General features: G+C 45.8%; 1 protein-coding gene across 1 annotated transcript in view; it reads right to left on the bottom strand.

Moving 5' to 3' along the window:
- FRAS1 (Fraser extracellular matrix complex subunit 1) overlaps window positions 1-18,829 on the bottom strand; it is a 341,121-nt gene that overhangs the window by 42,661 nt on the left and 279,631 nt on the right. The window contains exons 38-52 of the mRNA XM_081924721.1: window positions 16,767-16,918; window positions 15,370-15,532; window positions 14,919-15,051; window positions 14,519-14,709; window positions 13,954-14,107; window positions 13,574-13,837; window positions 12,150-12,338; window positions 11,456-11,575; window positions 10,550-10,729; window positions 9,141-9,265; window positions 8,366-8,506; window positions 7,709-7,936; window positions 7,071-7,184; window positions 2,188-2,338; window positions 1,478-1,637 (exon numbers count right to left, since the gene is read on the bottom strand). Of these exons, the coding sequence (XP_081780847.1) occupies window positions 1,478-1,637; window positions 2,188-2,338; window positions 7,071-7,184; window positions 7,709-7,936; window positions 8,366-8,506; window positions 9,141-9,265; window positions 10,550-10,729; window positions 11,456-11,575; window positions 12,150-12,338; window positions 13,574-13,837; window positions 13,954-14,107; window positions 14,519-14,709; window positions 14,919-15,051; window positions 15,370-15,532; window positions 16,767-16,918 (2,465 nt within the window). The remainder of the gene's footprint in view (window positions 1-1,477; window positions 1,638-2,187; window positions 2,339-7,070; window positions 7,185-7,708; window positions 7,937-8,365; window positions 8,507-9,140; window positions 9,266-10,549; window positions 10,730-11,455; window positions 11,576-12,149; window positions 12,339-13,573; window positions 13,838-13,953; window positions 14,108-14,518; window positions 14,710-14,918; window positions 15,052-15,369; window positions 15,533-16,766; window positions 16,919-18,829) is intronic.

The following is an 18,829-nucleotide window of genomic DNA, read 5'->3' as shown; positions in this document are numbered from 1 at the left end:
CAAAGGGAAGTTTGCAGTTTCCTGCCCCCAGAGGGAAGAGCTGATTATTGTCCTTTGTTCCAGTCTGTACTGAATCCACTCCCATATGCAAGTTCTTTGTGATCTTGATGGTCTTCTGTCTAGGACCATCAGGGTTGGCATAGCAACTGGGCAGGGCTCCTGTGGATGTGCTGGTATGCTCAAGAGATTATGCCTGCCCTGTATCAAGCCTTCCCCATTTTGTAGTCCTTCCTTCATGGAGTAAAATAAAAGTGGAACAGTGCAAATCCGATGCATGGTTGATTTTCTATGAATTTATAAGAGAAGCGTAGCGTATGTAGTGTGTGAGTGTGTGTGAAGTTTGTACAAACTGAATGATGGGGGGGTTTCCTGTGACAACCCCATTTCCCCCCCCCCATCCACAACACACATGCAGACCCACCAGTCTTCGACTGGGGCAGGTGGCACAATGGGTCAGTGCATCTGGCTGTTAACCAGAATGTTGGTGGTTTGAGCCCAGCCAGGCAGCCCATCCTGCCTGCCCACCCGGTACCCCTGCTGCTTTCTCTTCTTCTTGCCAATGACACACCTATTTTTCTGTCCCTGTACCTCATACATGTGTTCCCCTTCCCAAGGTACCCACTTGGTTCTTCAGCTCTACAGTCTCCTCGGGTTGCCAAGACTCCTCCAACCACCCCTTTCTGTTTCTTAACCCACTGCACAAGGGCTATTTATTCCACACACTCCCTATCTCCTGGGTCTTCTTGCTGTTCGGCTTCCAGTTCCCAGGTGTCTCTGGCACCTTTGCCCGGGTCCCTGATTTCTGATAACATCACAAAGCTGACCTCCGGAAGTTTTCCCCCTGTTTAAAGTGACCTCACCCCCTCCCTCCTGTTTATCTACCGTATTTTTCACTCTATAAGACACAATTTTTCCCCTCCAAAAATTAAGGGGAAATGTGTGTGCATATTATGGAGCAAATGCAGGCTCCATGGCTTCAGCGAAAGCAACGCGAAGCCTCCGGAGACCAGCGGGAGCGCTCCTGCTGCGCTCCAGAGGCTTTGGGAGGCTATCCCTGAAGCAAGGAGAGCAAGAGGGGTTGGTGCGCACCGATCCCTCTTGCTCTCCTGGCTTTGCTTTGCTGAAGGGGCGCTGCGCAGAGAGGGAGAGAATTTTTTTTCCTTGTTCTCCCCCTCTAAAACTAGGTTGGGTGCATCCTATAGAGCGAAAAATACTCTATACTCTATTTTAAATATTTATAGATTGCTTTTCTATTAAAACAACAGCCCAAGTGGCTTACAAACAATTAAAACGACGATCCACAAAGGCAAGCAAGCTTCTAGCCTCTGACTGTTTGTGAACATTCCATGACACCACAGCAGCAAGGACTCAGCCAATGGCTGAAGCAGATTAAAGTTGACAGGCAGCTACTAGAATCTTTAGCATTCTGAAGTGTAGCGTACCTTAATTTTCTGTGCTGCTCAGCTGAGTAGCTTACCTGGTGTGCTGAAAGCTGATAAGAGACCACTGGATATGGAAGGTATTGTCAGTGACCACACTGGGTTTGCTGTCCTTTACAAGAAACTGAAAACTGTCTTCTGTCTCTTGAGTCTGCTCCCCGTGTAGCACGTACTCGATCAATCCCAAGTTCACTTCCTCTGTTGGGAAGAGACGCCTCAATGAACTAATCTTCGAACTTAACAATTTTTGCATACGTAGATACCAGCCTCCCCCAACTTGGTTTCCTTCCAGATGTTTTTTTTTTCTTTTTTTTGGTAAAGGTAAAGGTAAAGGGATCCCTGACGATTAGGCCGACTCTGGGGTTGCGGCGCTCATCTCTCTTTACTGCCCGAGGGAGCCGGCGTACAGTACAGCTTCCGGGTCATGTGGCCAGCATGACTAAACCGCTTCTGGCAAACCAGAACAGCGCATGGAAACGCTGTTTACCTTCCTGCCGGAGTGGTACCTATTTATCTACTTGCACTTTGACGTGCTTTCGAACTGCTAGGTTGGCAGGAGCAGGGACCGAGCAATGGGAGCTCACCCTGTGCGGGGAATCAAACCGCCGACCTTCTGACTGGCACGTCCTAGGCTCTGTGGTTTAACCCACAGCGCCACCCACATCCCCCCGAAAAGTAATACAGTGCAGTTAAAACTATGATGAAGCACAAAAAAGGGCAAATGTCTTTCCTAGCATTGCTTTCCTACCTTGAGTAAATGTAGTCACTTTCACTCCCGGCTGCAACTTCTTCTCCACATAACCGTGCTCTGGCCCAGCTGTTATCTCGTAGATCAGCTGTTTGTCGTCTGTATCGGGATCCATAGTCAACAGCTCTTTCTTGGTGATCAGATTTTTCAGCTGGATTGAAGACACAAAGCCAGTGTTTATACACTTATACAGATATCAACAGTTCCTGGGTCTGAGCCAAAAAGCTGGAACTAAGAGTTTATTCCCATGGATAAAGGTTATTCCCTTGGGCTACATTCGTAAATCTGAATGTCCGTCCCTTAAGCACTGGCTCCGAAATCTAACCTTCTCTGAAGGCACCAGAGGAAGAGATGAGCTGCTTTGGAAGAAGAGGGAGGGAAAAGGAGGGCAAGGAAACTAGAAAGGAGTTATGGAAAATCAAGGCTCCACTATGGGGTCAGTTAAGCAGTTTGATTGTTTATCTATTTATCCAGTTATTCTTACCCTGTTGCTCAGCCAAGATGATTAATCAGTTCAAACCCACTTGGCTGCTGTGATGCCTGTATCTAGGAACACAGAAAGCTGGGACCACTGAGTCCATCTAGTTCAGTGTTTTCTACACGGATTGGCAGCAGCTCTCTAGGGTTTCAGACAAGGAATCTTTCACATCCCTACCTGAAGACATTGAAGATGCCATTTCCCTATATCTACAGCAAAACATGTGATGGGAGGAAGAAGAAAGCAGGGTCCAAGGCTAGTATCAGTTTTATTGGAGAAGGAAAACTCTGATCCTTAACCTCTGCTGCTTTGCGGCCATACTTACTTGTGAGAAAGGCTTCGGGAGTAAACCTCCAAGGAAAAATCAGTACCCACCACCTTGTGGGATATCTTCAGGAGAAGAGAAGGCTAAGGAATAAATCCATCACAAATCTGGAGTGGAGTCCCTAAAATGGTTGGATGGCGCTTTGTATGCCTCCTTCTAGCAACCCCCTGCAGCCAAGCTAGTGCCAAACTCTGCTTCCCTTTGGGCCTCAACAGGAAGGCTGAGAGGGAGGGGGGTCTTGTTGTCTGGGCAGCCCAAGACGTCCATACACACTGCCCAGGCTTGCACCCCAGGAAGGTCACTTTGCTGCTGCTAATGCAGCAAAAACAACGTTGGAGGCAGCATTTACGAGTTACCACTCTCTGCAGCCACAGTAAAGGTGAAGGACCCCTGGACGGTTAAGTCCAGTCAAAGGCGACTATGGGGTGTGGCACTCGTCTCGTTTCAGGCCAAGGGAGACGAGAAGAAGAAGAGTTTGGATTTGATATCCCACTTTATCACTACCCGAAGGAGTCTCAAAGCGGCTAACATTCTCCTTTCCCTTCCTCCCCCACAACAAACACTCTGTGAGGTGAGTGGGGCTGAGAGACTTCAAAGAAGTGTGACTGGCCCAAGTTCACCCAGCAGCTGCATGTGGAGGAGAAGGGAAGCGAACCCGGTTCCCCAGATTACGAGACTACCGCTCTTAACCACTACACAACACCGGCTCTCCAGTGTGGGAGCCAGCGTTTGTCCACAGGCAGCTTTCCAGGTCATGTGTCCAGCAGGACGAAACCGCTTCTGGCACAAATGAACACTGCGACAAGTGCCAGAGCGCATGGAAATGCCGTTTACCTTCCCGCTGCAGTGGCACCTATTTATCTACTTGCACTGGTGTGCTTTTGAACTGCAAGGTTGGCAGAAGCTAAGTACTGTGGTTTGACTTCACTTCCAGAGGCACACTCCATTGTCTCTCGAGACAGACGGATGCCAACTGGCAAACCTGTTAAATGTTCCTAAGGCTAACTGTATATTGCTATTGGTGCAGGTTTTAGTTATTTATTATTTCTTGTATTTATATCTCACCTTTTCCCCCAGGAGATCTAGGTGGCATACGTTATTTCCCTCCCTCCTCATTTAATCCTCACATCAACCCTGTGAGGTAGGTTAGGCTGAGAGTCCTCATCTGGCCCAAGGTCACCCAGTGAGCTTTCATGGCTGAGTGGGGATTTGAACCCTGATCTCCCAAGGTTCTGGTCAGACACACTAACCTCTACACCAAACTGGCTCTTGAAGTCGAAACAAAATAAATAAAATTAAATAATAATAATAAAAATTCCTTCCAGTAGAACCTTAAGAGACCATCTGATGGACGCAATACCACACAAGATCTGTACATCGATTGCTTCCACCACAGAATCCAAACGGATGTGACCAGAAAACACCACCACTTACAACAAAATCTAAAATACCAATAACTAACTTAAAGGTAAAGGGACCCCTGATCATTAGGTCCAGTTGTGGCCGACTCTGGGGTTGCGGCGCTCATCTCGCTTTATTGGCCGAGGGAGCTGGCATACAGCTTCCAGGTCATGTGGCCAGCATGACTAAGCTGCTTCTGGCTAATCAGGGCAGCACACGGAAATGCCGTTTACCTTCCCGCCAGAGTGGTACCTATTTATCTACTTGCACTTTGACGTGCTTTTGAACTGCTAGGTTGGCAGGAGCTGGGACCAAGCAACAGGAGCTCACCCCATTGTGGGGATTCGAACCGCCGACCTTCTGATCGGCAAGTCCTAAGCTCTGTGGTTTAACCCACAGCGCCGCCCACGCTTAGTTGGTCTCTAAGGTGCTACTGGAAAGAATTTTTTATTTTTTTTAATTTTATTTTGTTTCGACTATGGCAGACCATCACGGCCACCTACCTGTAACTGGCTCTTGAAAGTTTGAACTAACAGCAAGTAAGGTGGGAAACAGATGCTAGCACCAACACCTATCCACACAGCAGAGCTTTGAATTTATTTATTTTTAAAAAGCACCTGCCTTCATTTCCACACCTTTTAATTGGTGATGGAAGAATTGCTTGATTAATCACAGCAATTAATCAAGAAGTGCTTCAGGAACGCAAATGCCAATAGCAGCAGAGTAAGACATCGGAGTGTGCAGGTCTACGGAGTGGGTGGGAAGGAACTGTGCTGTCAGGGACCTTAGTCCTGCAGTTTAAGATGGATGGCTTTGTTTAGCCACAGCTGCTGATGCAACAAGCAGTGGAGCCCTGCTCCATCCATCATCGCGGCTGGCAGCATTAAGGAAGAAACACAACTCCCCCTCCGCTTAAAGCACTCTTAACTCCAGACCCCCCCCCCCGTTTTTTCAGTCAATACCACATGGCAAGGTTTATAGATTTCATGCCCCAGAAGATCTGGGCAATGAGGCACAGCTGTAAGGACAACCTGTGGGCATTTAATCATCAGCGATGCTGGAGAGTAAGCAAGGAGGCGAGATGCTTCTCCAGCAAGCGTTTCAACCCACGTAACATTTGGTGTGGAAAAGCTCCATGCCAGGCCTGAAATAAAAGATGGAGCTCTTCTCTGGTGAGCCGGGAAAAGGTATCTTCCATTTGGAGAGGAGGGGTGTCAAAATGCAAAGTGCCCCCACTTGAAAAAAGAAGTGCACCCATTCCCATTTTCAGTTGGCTGCACAGTGAGTTTGGGGCTTGTTCAGAATGGGATTTGCCCAGGAACTTGGGTACTACAGACTCCACTGGGCCAGGCAGCAACAAAGAAGAAGAAGAAGAGTTTGGATTTGATATCCCGCTTTATCACAAGCCTAAGGAGTCTCAAAGCGGCTAACAATCTCCTCTCCCTTCCTCCCCCACAACAAACACTCTGTGAGGTGAGTGGGGCTGAGAGACTTCAGAGAAGTGTGACTGGCCCAAGGTCACCCAGCAGCTGTATGTGGAGGAGCGGGGAAGCGAACCCGGTTCACCAGATTACAAGTCCATTGCTCTTAACCACTACACCACACTGGCTCTCAAAGGTGGGGAGGGCTCATAGTGCCAGCCTGGTCTCTAACAGGTGTGTCATTCGCAGCTAGAATTATGGCGTTTGCCATTTTTAATCTATCTAGCAGATTCATATCCTGGCTTTCCACCATTTAGAGCTTCAAAGCGATTTGCAAGCATGTTTGAATACAGTCTCGGTGGAGGGCTGGAGCGGCGTATCCCATTTCACAGCCTGAGGCAAAACAGGAAGGTACCTCCCTGCCTCTGCTAGAGCCTTCCTTATATGGGTTCTGCAGCAGCGTCCACAAAGTGATAACAGCAGGTTCAAGAAAATCTCACGGAGCTCTTGTGATAACTTGCAGAGCGCTGCGTTCTGGGTTTCTACCACCCAAGGTGGCTGCTTCAGCCCACCGCATGGGTGGGCCAGCCCTGGCAAGGGCTGCCTTTCCACATAGAATCATAGAATTGTGGAGTTGAAAAGGACCACGAGGGTCATCGAGTCCAACCCCAATGCAAGAATCTTTCACCCAGTGTGGGGCTCGAAACCATGACCCAGCCTCACACTCTACCAACTGAGCTATCCAGCCCAGAGCATCTTCCACGTAGAACAAAGGAACAGAATCTCTCGCCCTTCTCCTGATGTCTATGAGGACTCTAGTTGTCTTCAACATCACTGGCCATTTCCTGACCTTTCCATAGTTAAACCAGGCTCAAGGCAGCCCACAGCCCCAGAAAATTAACGCCCTTCACTCTTAACAATTGCAAAAATGTAAACAAACTGCAAATGCTCATAAACAATAGCCTAATGAAAAGATCTAAATAAATATAGAATAAAATTAAGCAACCCCCACATACTTCATATTAAGGTTACATAGGGATGGCAAATCCAGAAGCGGGGCAGGTAAGAATATCTGGGTCAGGAGGACAGGGCTCAAGCCCAAGTAGTCCTCAAATTAAATTGCCAATGCAGCTTTCAAGACCTGGAAAAGTTGTCCATTTTCTGTTCTGCATCTCTGACACCTATCCAGTAGCCTTTCCCAATTTTCTCCATGCACCAAAACGTGTGACTTGAAAACAAAGCAAATGTGAAAATCTACCTTGCCATCCATGTACTCCAGCCACTGCAGGCCCAAGTTTGTGACAATTCTCGGGGTTCCATCATCCACAGGAAGAATTTCCACTCTGAACAACTGGGGCACAGCAGTCACAAGCTGAGAAAACATTTGTGCTGTTATTTCGTAAAATGTATATACCGTTTGAACGTAACCTCCGCCCTCCCTCTCGAAATATCCAGGAAATATTTCACGTGATTGATTACACCGTTTCTGCTACTTGCATTGCGTTCTGAGGGCAGAATTAGACTGACTAACCCATAATAGTTACACTGGCAGCAGAATCAGATGGTACAACTCTTGCTGGACTGTTTCATTTCAGACTGTCGGTAGGGAGAGCACACATTTGAACAGTCCCCTACGAAATCAAGGGAAACTAAGGCACAGTCTCACAGCCAGCTGAAAACTTAAAGGACAGGTTGAAAAGTTCATATCTAAGTCCCCTCCCCTTAACATGTTAGCTTTCTGTGGATATGGAGGGCTCTACCCATCACCTGCCACCCAAAGGGAAGCGCTGAAATTTGCGCTTCTCAACCTGAGGTTGTACAAGCTACATACGATGCTACCGCATGTCAGGATGGGCTCAGACTGAGCTCTAAACCCAGCACAGTTTCCCCACCAACCTCTTTCCCATCCTCCTCCACGACGAAAAAGGGATTGGATCCGTCGGAAGCAGTGAAGGTGAAGCGGTCCTCCAGGGAGTTGCTCCCGTCGTGACTATAACTGATCCGGTTCTGGAAGACATCCTCCATTGTGAAGGTGTGGGTCTGGCGATAGCGGTGCCCGTCGCTGGTCCGTTCGATCAGGCCATGCCGTGGCGGCTGCACGATCGTGAATGTGATGGATCTGGCCTGCGAGCAAGAAGGAAATGTGTGAAGGGGACCTGAAGAGCTGGGATCAAGATAAGTGGAGACTATGCATGTGTGAAAACTCTTCCTCTGCTCCTCCCTTTTCAACCCTCTCCTGGTCCTGGGAGACAGTGGTGCAGGAGAGTGTGGGGAAGCACCTGGACCTTCACTTGCCTGACGTGCCTCTTCATCCTCTTCCTCCAACCCCTCCTTGCTCAGCCCTCCAGCTCTGGAGCACCCCCTGCCTCTGACTCTTGCCTCCCGTCTGGTACAGGGTCCCCCACAAATCACTGCTCCCCTCTCCTGTGTCAGACTCCTTCCCTCCCTTCTCCTGGGGCACACTTGACCCTGACACAGGACAGCTCTTATTCCAAATGGATTCCGTAGAATTCTGCAGTGCTTCAAGGAGGAAAGACACAGAAAGGGCTTCACCTCTGTGTCCATGTCTGTGGCTTTAAGCTCAAACTCTGTTATGGTCTTCCTCACTCCTTCTTGCACCCTCATCCCAGGGCTCTGAACAACAGGCAAAGAGTCGTCTACCGGGTTAATGGTGATGTCAAAATTCTGGCTCACCTACAGGGGAAAACAGATGAAGCGAAAATAAAAACCAGATTCCCATCTAGTGTGAATTCCATGGACAAACTCTGCCTGAGCATTTGCAGCGCTCTTGAAATTTTGCAGGCGGAATTCAGTTGCATACTGGCAAATTCAGGTTCCATTTTGTTGTGTAGTCGTTTAGTCGTGTCCGACTCTTTGTGACCCCATGGACCAGAGCACGCCAGGCCCTCCTATCTTCCACTGCCTTCTGCAGTTTGGTCAAACTCATGCTGGTAGCTTCGATGACACTGTCCAACCATCTCGTCCTCTGCCGTCCCCTTCTCCTTGTGGCCTCCATCTTTCCCAACATCAGGGTCTTCAGGGTCTTTTCAGGTTCCATACTTAAGTGGATTTGGCAATCTCTTACACAACTTGCCAACTTCCCCCTTTCCCCATTAAATTCGACTAAGTTACGGGAAAATGCCCTGGAAAGTGTGGCTAAAATGACTGCTTTGCACAACGTTGACCAACCTTCCTACAAAAAAATCAGAGTGTATGCTCAATAAACAACTGGCTTTGTATAACCTCCCTGCAAAGTTTGTGCAAACAAATATGGATGGATGTCCGCCTGGAGCTGACTTTTGCCAAGAACAAAAGGAAATCCACTCACCTCATGTGTGCCATCGGAAACGGAGAACGCAAATGTGTCAGAATGTTTCTCCTCCTCGCTGGTATGGATGTACTGGATGTTGCGGGAGACGAGGTCTGCCTGTCTAAAGGAGCTAATCCTTCTGCCTAGAGTAGCAGGAAATGGCAGGGAAAAGAAAACAGCAGCAAGCTGATGATTCTGCAGTCTTATGGACTAGAAACTTCCCTTAGAGAAACAAAACTGTTTAGGGCTGCCCTACTCATGAATTGCGATTGGGTAGATGAGTCACCTACCCCACAATCAACCCAAACAGTAGTTACATTTGTACAACTCAAGCACAAAATTCGTTTGTCGTTCGGGACATAACCCTGGGCATATCAGTGTCCAAGGTGGAGAATCCAAACAACACCCCTTCCCACAGGAATTGCTTCCTCTTAATGTGTGCGCACACACGCAAAAGCAGTGAAGAAGGGTTGGTATAGCACAAAGAGAAGGAACAGTTCTCCAAAGGCTGTCCAATTTTTTATTCTGTCTCTGCCCATCCCATGTTAAGTATAATTGTATACTGAAATGGAAAATAACTCTGCAATGGGACTGCATGCATACTGCGGTGCATGGCATGGAAATTTCCACTGAAGCTAAAGAAGAGCTGAGAAGAGAGCCTAACATAATAATAATAATAATAATAATAATAATAATAATAATAATAATAATAATTTATTTATACCCTGCCCTCCCCGGCCAGGGCCGGGCTCAGGGCGCCTAACACCAAATTCTGTGGTGCTGTATCATGGGACTGTATCTCTGCGCCTCATTCACAAGGCATCAGGATGTATTACAAGTCTATGCATATGCTAATCTGTTGGCTTCCATCTTGGGTGGGGTGACTTTTTGTTCTCAAGCTACTGGAGAGAATGGATGTGCTAATCTCTTCTCTAGGAAAACAGCCTTAGGCTAATGGAGGCTGGAATGAAGAAGAGAGAGAGCTTTGATTTTTAGCTCTGGGTGGAAGATGTTAATAATCTAATATATTTTACCTATGCTGGGATCAGTATAAGACATCATGCATCTATCTGAACGTAACTTTATTGTTAATAATAATAATAATAATAATAATAATAATAATAATAATTTATACCACATCAATCTGGTATAAATGTTTGTTTTGGGTCAACTTCTGTTAGTAAAGTTTTTGAACTGTATTTTCCAGACTAGAGAATTTCTTATTTCAAAGAGTCAGCTTTAATTCACTCAACTGCTTCTAAACACCCAATATTAATAATCTCAGTATCCCAGATGGGCTTTTCCCATTGGTTAATGTTCCTTCATCGGGGAAAAATATTGCCCACCCCTGCCTTTAAAGCCCACAGTTAAGTCTTGTCAAGCACTTGGCTTGATATTGCTCCAAAAAACGGTGAACATTTGCAAACCTGGTGTTGCAGAGTGCTCTAGGTGACCCAGCTGGGGCTGCTTAGTAATCCTGTACAGGAGATCACTTGGCTCGCTGTCCTGATCCACAGCGGACAACTCAAGAGTGGTGATCTTCTTCACAGAGTTCTCGTCCAAGGCCAGTCCTGTGTTGACAGTGACGGATGGTGGCAACCGATCTTCTGGGAGAATCAGAGGCAAAATGGTAAGACCAACAGCTTCCTTGCTTCCGTTTTCCTGCCTCTCGTGAATATTCTAAACTAGGCTGCTACCCGGTTAATGAAATCTTAGCCAATTGGCCATATGCGTTTTAGCATATCAATCAGTTAAATTTGCATACATTTGGCATCATCTGAGAACTGGTTTTTTCCTCCTGAGGAAAAGGAAAAGGGGGACTACGTCTTCTAAGATGGTTTTGCCATCTCCACTTTTTACATAAAGGTAAAGGGACCCCTGACCATTAGGTCCAGTCGTCGCCAACTCTGGGGTTGCGGTGCTCATCTCGCTTTATTGGCCGAGGGAGCCGACGTACAGCATACAGGTCATGTGGCCAGCATGACTAAGCCACTTCTGGTGAACCAGAGCAGTGCACGGAAACGCCGTTTACCTTCCCACCGGTGTGGTACCTATTTATCTACTTGCACTTTGACGTGCTTTCGAACTCCTAGGTTGGCAGGAGCAGGGACCGAGCAATGGGAGCTCACCCCGTCGCGGGGATGGTAATGGGGAAGCAGGGCCCCATTACCTTCAGGAGCTTAGGGCCTCATCAAACCTAAATCTGGCCCTGCTTCCTCCTCTGCTGAAACCATGTTCCCTCCTTAATTTCCTTGTTTCCAGTTAACAACAGCCGAGTTGCCTTCCTCGCCAAAGAGAAAACAAGGGTTTGCAACAGAATCCTTTGGCCTTACCCATTACTCGAAGCGTAAACGCCTGGTCTGCCATTTTGTTTCCTTCCGCATCAGCCACATCAAAAACGAAAGCAAATATCCCACCGGGATGCCCTTTCTCGTGGCTGTACTCCACCTGTCCTGTGGGGAGATAAAATGAGAATGAGCTTCTGTTACTGTCTTCTTCTTCCCCCCCCCCAAAAAAAAATTATTGGTTTTCCACATTTATTACAAAAAAGACATTACAAAACACACAACAAAGAAACACACTTTACAATACAGTAAGCTAAACACAGAAAAAGAATTATTTCTTCAGATATCTAATTCTCATAACATTAATAACTGACTTCCTCGCATCCCCTCTAACTGAATTTCATTATATCACCTGTATGGCAGTTCTCCAATTCATATTTCTAATAATATTGACTCCTAACATGTGTCACTGTCTTCTTGGTGTCTGTGACTAGCGGAGCCACCCAAACGACAGGAAGTCAACGTAATTTTGGGCAGGGTACATTAAGCTGGTGTAAACGATCCTTATTCCAAACTCCACTGAGGAGCGAGACAACTACTCACCGAGCCAGCACGAGCCTGGCAGAGGGAAAACAAACCTTTTTAGAAATCCAGTTTTGTACTAAAGCATCAATCCAGGAATGTGAGACTCAACACATACACTATGGAACTCTCCTGTGGAACAGGGACTGGGAGTGCTCACCTTTATTTATATCTGCCTGTGTGAAACTTCTCACTGGTCCTTTAGCAGAGATCTGATCAAGTGAATCTCTTTTATGGATACGTAGAATTCCAAGCACAGGGTCTTTCTTCATGATGTATCTGATAGCCAGGTCATCCGAATCTGAGTCTGTGGCCTTCAAGTGCTGGTCTGTAAGGACTGCCACAGAGCCTAAATGGCAGAAGAAAGTCAAATACCTGTGATTCCTCCTTGCAGAATCATTCTCTCTGTGGTATAACCACATTCATCCTAGATAAACAGGGATAACATCCCAAAAACATTCAGATAATTCAGAAGTTCAGATAAAGAAAATTGTTGTTTTAGATGAGGTGACTTGAATGAAGGGCCACAAATGGGGAGAACTAATATTTGTAAAAGTTTAAAAGTCTAAAGGGTATTTGATGTGAATTGTGTGTGCTAATTCTTATTTGCTATTGCCCCTTCCCCTTTTTTGCCTCCCCTTTCTCTACTGAAATTTACATTGGCTGCATTTGAACATTGCAATAAGCTTAGGGTAGTTTACTTGCTTATATAGGGTCACATGCATTGAAATGATAATAATAGGTGTTGAGCTGTACACAAAATCATTTTAAATTTGCAGTTTAAGCTATGGGCAAATCAGATCAGAAGTAGAGGCCAAATGATGCCGAAGAACAAAATAGGGGAGAGGCAAGGTGTTACCAGAGGTATAGGTAAACTTCAGAGAAGATCTTGCACAGGGCCTAAGTCATGGGAGCATTCTGAAGGCAAAAAATGGCCAATTGTGCAAGAAAGCATTGCAGGCTTAATACTTGTTGTTGTTGTTTAGTCGTTTAGTTGTGTCCAACTCTTCATGACCCCATGGACCAGAGCACACCAGGCACTCCTGTCTTCCACTGCTGCCCGCAGTTTGGTCAAACTCATGCTAGTAGCTTCAACAACACTATCCAACCATCTTGTCCTCTATCATCCCCTTCTCCTTGTGCCCTCAATCATTTCCCAACATCAGGGTCTTTTCCAGGGAGTCTTCTCTTCTCATGAGGTGGCCAAAGTATTGGAGCCTCAGCTTCAGGATCTGTCCTTCCAGTGAGCTTAAAACTACTTGAATAATTAGTCCCTCTTCCCAAGGGGACCCTGAGAATTGCAGCTCTGGGACAATGAGCTAAGAAGGAACTCAAAGAATCTCTCAACCAGACTACAGTTCCTATTTGGCTCTATGAATAAGCTTTTGCTGTTAAAATGATATAAAACCATAATACACATGTAGTGAGTTACAGTGAACTTGGATACTGGATTTTTCTTCACACACAGAATGTATTGCATTAAAAAAAAAAGTTTTTATACAGAGAGTTAAGTTCTGATTGTTCAGTTGGCTGTCGGCATCACTACCACTGCCACAAAAAGTGCAGCTGATGCCCACCCCTTACCGGCAGAAAGTTGCAAGCTCCTGTTCACAACTAATCTGGGTGGCTCCGACTTGGACAACTCAATGGAAAACTCCATCTTCCCAGTCTGCGTGTAGAGGCCGTCGGAGAGTGAAAATCTGAACTCATCAGACTGGACACTGGAACTGCCTGGTGTGTAAATGATTAGTTCACCCAGGACATCTTGGTAGGTAAAGGTGGAGCCCTCGGACAGGGCTTGACCATTCTCCAAGGGATCCAGATGAGACTGTCTCTTGCGGAGATAACCTGAGAATAAGGTGAACATACCTTTTATCATATGTGATGGTCGTGTAAGGTAATAAAAACCTAAAAAAATAATTCGAAGTCCACTTGCTCAGCAATATCAGAAACTTGTCTCTTACCATAAGTGGGTTTCTTGGTCACTACAAAGACCAGTTGGTTATCCGGAGTGTCCAGGTCTTTCATGCTCAAGGAGGAATTTGTGATCACCACCCCTTTGCTTTCCTGCACTTTGACAGGCTCCACCTCCATTTCCGGGGGTTCATCATTTAGACGCTACAATAACACAAAGACGTTCGTGGAAGACAGTGCACTCATGCAATGCCACAAAGATAAAGGGGTGGGGGATAAGAAATGCAACTAGAAGCTGCAACATCTGATTCAAAATCGGTTTTGCAAATGTAAACACATACGAACAGCTTCGGCTGAATCTGGAACTCTGTTTGTATGTCCAGGTTTTTTGGGTAAATCTAATTGGCAACTTAATTCTAAGTTTCTAGAACATTAAGGTATCACAAACAGCACAAAACATACCAGCAATCTGAATTCTATTAATATTTGTGGGGTTTCATATATTCAAGCAGGCAAAGCTAATCGCAAGAGAGGTTTCAGATTTCTAGTGGATAATGCACACATCCTCTCTAAACTCAAGAGGTTTTATGAATCAAACCCAACAAGTGAGCTCACCTTGATGGTGATGTTGACGCTGCTGGTTTCCGATTGGCTGAAGCCATCGCTGACATAAAAGCTAAAGGCGTCCGTGGATGGCTCAATATTTTCGTGGATGCTTTGAAAGTAATAGATATGGTTCTCTACCACATCTTGAATTGAGAACGAGAGGTCTGAGCTTGCAGTGTGTCCAGGACCAAGTCGCCTACCTGCAAACACAGCATTGCCAATATGAAATAATACTTTATTTTATTTTAAAATAGTACCACGCTTTCAGTCAGAAAGAGAAGACAAATGATTTTTTTGTTGCTGCTGTTTTTCAAAGATTAAGTAGGATGCACTGCGGAACCTCATCTGCCAGTGTTTATTTTAAGATTCAAAGGAACCACCTTTCCGTTTTTGAGGGTTCCAAACTTACCTGTTTTGGTGTTTTCAATGTACCCATATCTTGGGAAAGATGCGATTGTCACCACTAAGCTTTCCTGGGCAAGATCGGAGTCAATGGTTAGGGAGTGGTGAGCTCTAAGTGGTATTCTCCCTCCTTCATCCACCTGAAAACACAAAGGCAAAACTGAGGTTTACATCTGAAGTTTGCTCTAACATGTGCAAATTTTAATAACATGGGGGAAAGGGCTGGAAACAGGAAAATCTCCCCTCTTCGCCATCAGCTCCTTCCTAGAGGACTGAATCAAGACCAGGCAGTGGTCGATGGGAAATATCTTGCCGCATGAGACCCTGAATAGTCACTATCTTCCTTCTAAGTCCCATTCAGAATTTAAAATGGAGGGTGTTTTCAGTCCAGCTTGTGACAAGCAATGCTCCTCTTACAACTTGGAACCTGCACCCCCAAGTCCCAGCTTTTTACGCACCACAATATGGTCGGCAAAAGTGATGACTGGAGGCTTGCTCTGGCCAGCAGTGATAGTGATGGTGAACATCTGGCTGTCAAGCCGGTTCCCGTCCTCGTCGAAAACAGCAAAGTGGAAAATGTCGGTGACTGGCTGACTGAAGGCCTCAAACTCTGTGAGGTATCTGCATAGGAAAGGCGAGAGGAGTTGAGACACAGTGGCAGCCAGATGAAAGGCTTTTACATCATGTGCTTAAGAACCTTTCTGCAACAATTTAATCTTCGCCACCGTCTTATCTGCTTGGAGGGAAGGAGAAAAGGACTCGCACTTTCTTGTTACTGGGTGAGACAAACCAACTGGGAAAGCTGTGGTCTAACAACTCCAGAAGAAGAGGCAGAAACAACAAAGAACTGGATCAGAGGTGGGAGACATGTTGTTTTCCAGATGAACTACAATTCCCATCATCCCTCACCACTGTCCATGCTGACTGAGGCTGATGAAGGTTTGAAGAGCCACAGGTTCCCCATAGCTAGATTAAGTTTTATATAGCAGGACTGGGGAACCTGTGGAGGGCAAATATAAAATTATATTTGAATCTGACTCACATCAGCATAGTCAGTGGCCAGAGGGGGAATTGGAAGCTTTCACTTCAGCTTTTTTAAGATGCCACAGTTTCCCATTACATCTGAGTTCCATAAACTGTGGCTTGTTAGAACAGTGCAGGATCAAACTGTATTCTGAGCCCAGTGCATTCTGAAACCATAGTTTAAACAAACCACAGTTTTCAGAGCCCAGATGCAATGGAGAATGATGGTTTGTTTCAAAATGGCAGTGAACATTTCCAATTTCATTCTCGTGGCTTTTTGGGGAGAATACATGAGCCCAAAGCATATTTATGATTTCCCATTATGCCTATAGAGGCCCCTGTCTTCAACTCACTGGAAAAAAAATATTGCTTTTCTTCTGTGCTAAATTATACTGTACATCATACAATGTTAGAGGTAGTTTTGAGAAGAAGGATTTGGAGTCCCAAAACGCCGTCTGCCTTAGGAGACGGGCACTTTGGCAAATAATTTCACTAGCCATATTCCCCTTAGTTATCTTTTTTCTCAAGTCCAAAAGCACCCAACAACACTTTCTTTAAATGGAAAGCTTCTCCATTTTCTCTTCCTGCTTCACATTTGTGCTGGGAGAATAATTTTTATAAGCTTTGTTTGTGAAGCGCTTATTTGCAGTAGTAATTCAGTCCACAAAACATGAAAGATCGGCACTCAATCATTAGACGTTCTGCGAGACAGGCTATAAAAGTATTGTTGATGTTCAGTGCCTGACTTCCCTGTAGGTGGCACTGTGGATTTCTGAATGAGCAGGGAGGGTTAGGGTTCTCGGAAGAATTTTGCAAATCTCCCCAGGATTACCTGATTCTTTTATTGTTGATGTCTTCCATCGTGAAATTATAGACCTCTGAAAACTCCTGAGAATGTTGTCCGGGTATTAGCCGCACCAGAGTTCCATACATGGGAAGGGAAATTAACTGAATCCTTATCTTGGAATCAGGAGAGTTATTATCCTAAGGAGAGAAGTGAGACGAAAAAGAGCAGGAGTTAAGTCAGGTTAAAATGAGGGGAACAAGACCAGGTGGAGAGCAGAACTCTTGTCATTTAGAGTATACATGATTTCTCTCCCTCCTCATTTAATCCTCACCACAACAATGTGAGGTAGGTTAGGCTGAGAGACAGTGACTGGGTTCAAGGTCACCCCGTGAGCTTCACAGCTGAGTGGGGATTCGAACCCTGGTCTCCCAGGTCTTAGTCCAACACTCTAACCACTACACTACACTGGCTTCAACCACTTGTGGTGTTTCGCTGTGCTCATTTTGAAACTTCGCTTTTGGTGCTTTGCACCAGAAGCCAGAACTAGCAGAAGCAGAAGAAACTGTGAAAATATTAAACGTTACGGCTTCAATTAGGCAAAATCAGAGACATTGTGCAATTTCCCCCTCTGATTTGCATAATTTCATGCAAAAGTTAACTTATTCAAGGATTGGGTTGCGTGGGCATGAAACAGTCTAGCACAGTGTAAAAACATCCCTGCCTGTAACTGATGGTACATGTCCCAAGTTAGGCAAAGGTAAAGGGACCCCTGACCATTAGGTCCAGTCGTGGCCAACTCTGGGGTTGCGGCGCTCATCTCGCTTTATTGGCCGAGGGAGCTGGCATACAGCTTCCGGGTCATGTGGCCAGCATGACTAAGCCGCTTCTGGAGAACCAGAGCAGTGCACGGAAACGCCGTTTACCTTCCCGCCGGAGCGGTACCTATTTATCTACTTGCACTTTGATGTGCTTTCGAACTGCTAGGTGGGCAGGAGCTGGGACTGAGAAACAGGAGCTCACCCCGTCACAGGGATTCGAATCACCGACCTTCTGATCTGCAAGTCCTAGGCTCTGTGGTTTAGACCACAGCGCCACCAAAATGCGAAGTCTGAGCAGTCCTAAAATTCATTGGATTCCAGGTCTTTGTCGCTTAGTTAATAAATCTGTTAGAGGTTGTGGACTCTCCTTCCCTGAGGGTTTTTAAGCAGGGGTTGGATGCTTTGTCCATGATCTGTCATGGATATGCTTTGCGGGGGTTGGGCTAGATCACCTCCCAAGTGTACAATTCTATGATTCTATAAATGATTCTATAAATTGATTCAAATTAAGTTGATCACCAGTGGGGGGGGGGGGCGGGCGGGGCTGGATGCCCTTGATCAGGAAGCAGACTTTTGAAGGGGGGGAAAGCTAATTATTTTTTATTGCAAGTACCAACAATTCCATTAGTGGGGCTCCCAACCCCTGTTCCAAAATGAATAAATGAATGCTTTCCTTTTCAGAGCTAATGTTCTATACACAAGCAAAATTATGCAGATTAGTCAATCAGTCAATTAATGAGTAAAACTCACGCAATGAATCAACAAGCTGCACACCCAGCCTAATACCTTTGCAGCTCAGAACTCCTTAACACACCCGCCACCCTCCTTTTTGGTTTTGTCATTTTTTCCAAATCAAAGTTATTTTTATAAAGGATTTTGCTAGAAACCTGAACGCGCCAGCTGCAGGCCCATTTTAGACTGCCATCTAAATCCTTAAAGAACAGGATGAGGAGATATTTTAGGTGGAAACAGTGTTAAAATAGGACCAGCAGCATGAATAGTATGTCCTGCATTCCAACCGTTATACATACATACACACACACACACACACACACACGTTGTGTTAAGCAACAGTCCTGAATACTCAAAATGCCAACAGAGTCTTCCAAGTTGGAGCGTCACATGGGATGAGCATAAAACCATAGAACTGGAGGAGCTGGAAACCCAAGTCCCATATACTGTATGCTGTAAGTCACCCAGAGTGGCTGGGTATAAATAATATTATTTATTATTGTTCTTATTGTAAGCTTTTCTCTTCAGACCTTCATGGGCTAAATCCACAAAATCCAG

Source organism: Podarcis melisellensis (genome assembly GCF_964234715.1).
Source record: "Podarcis melisellensis genome assembly, chromosome: 9".
Taxonomy (NCBI): domain Eukaryota; kingdom Metazoa; phylum Chordata; class Lepidosauria; order Squamata; family Lacertidae; genus Podarcis; species Podarcis melisellensis.
Note: the sequence above shows the minus strand (reverse complement) of the source record. Positions and strands in the feature narration are given on the sequence as shown.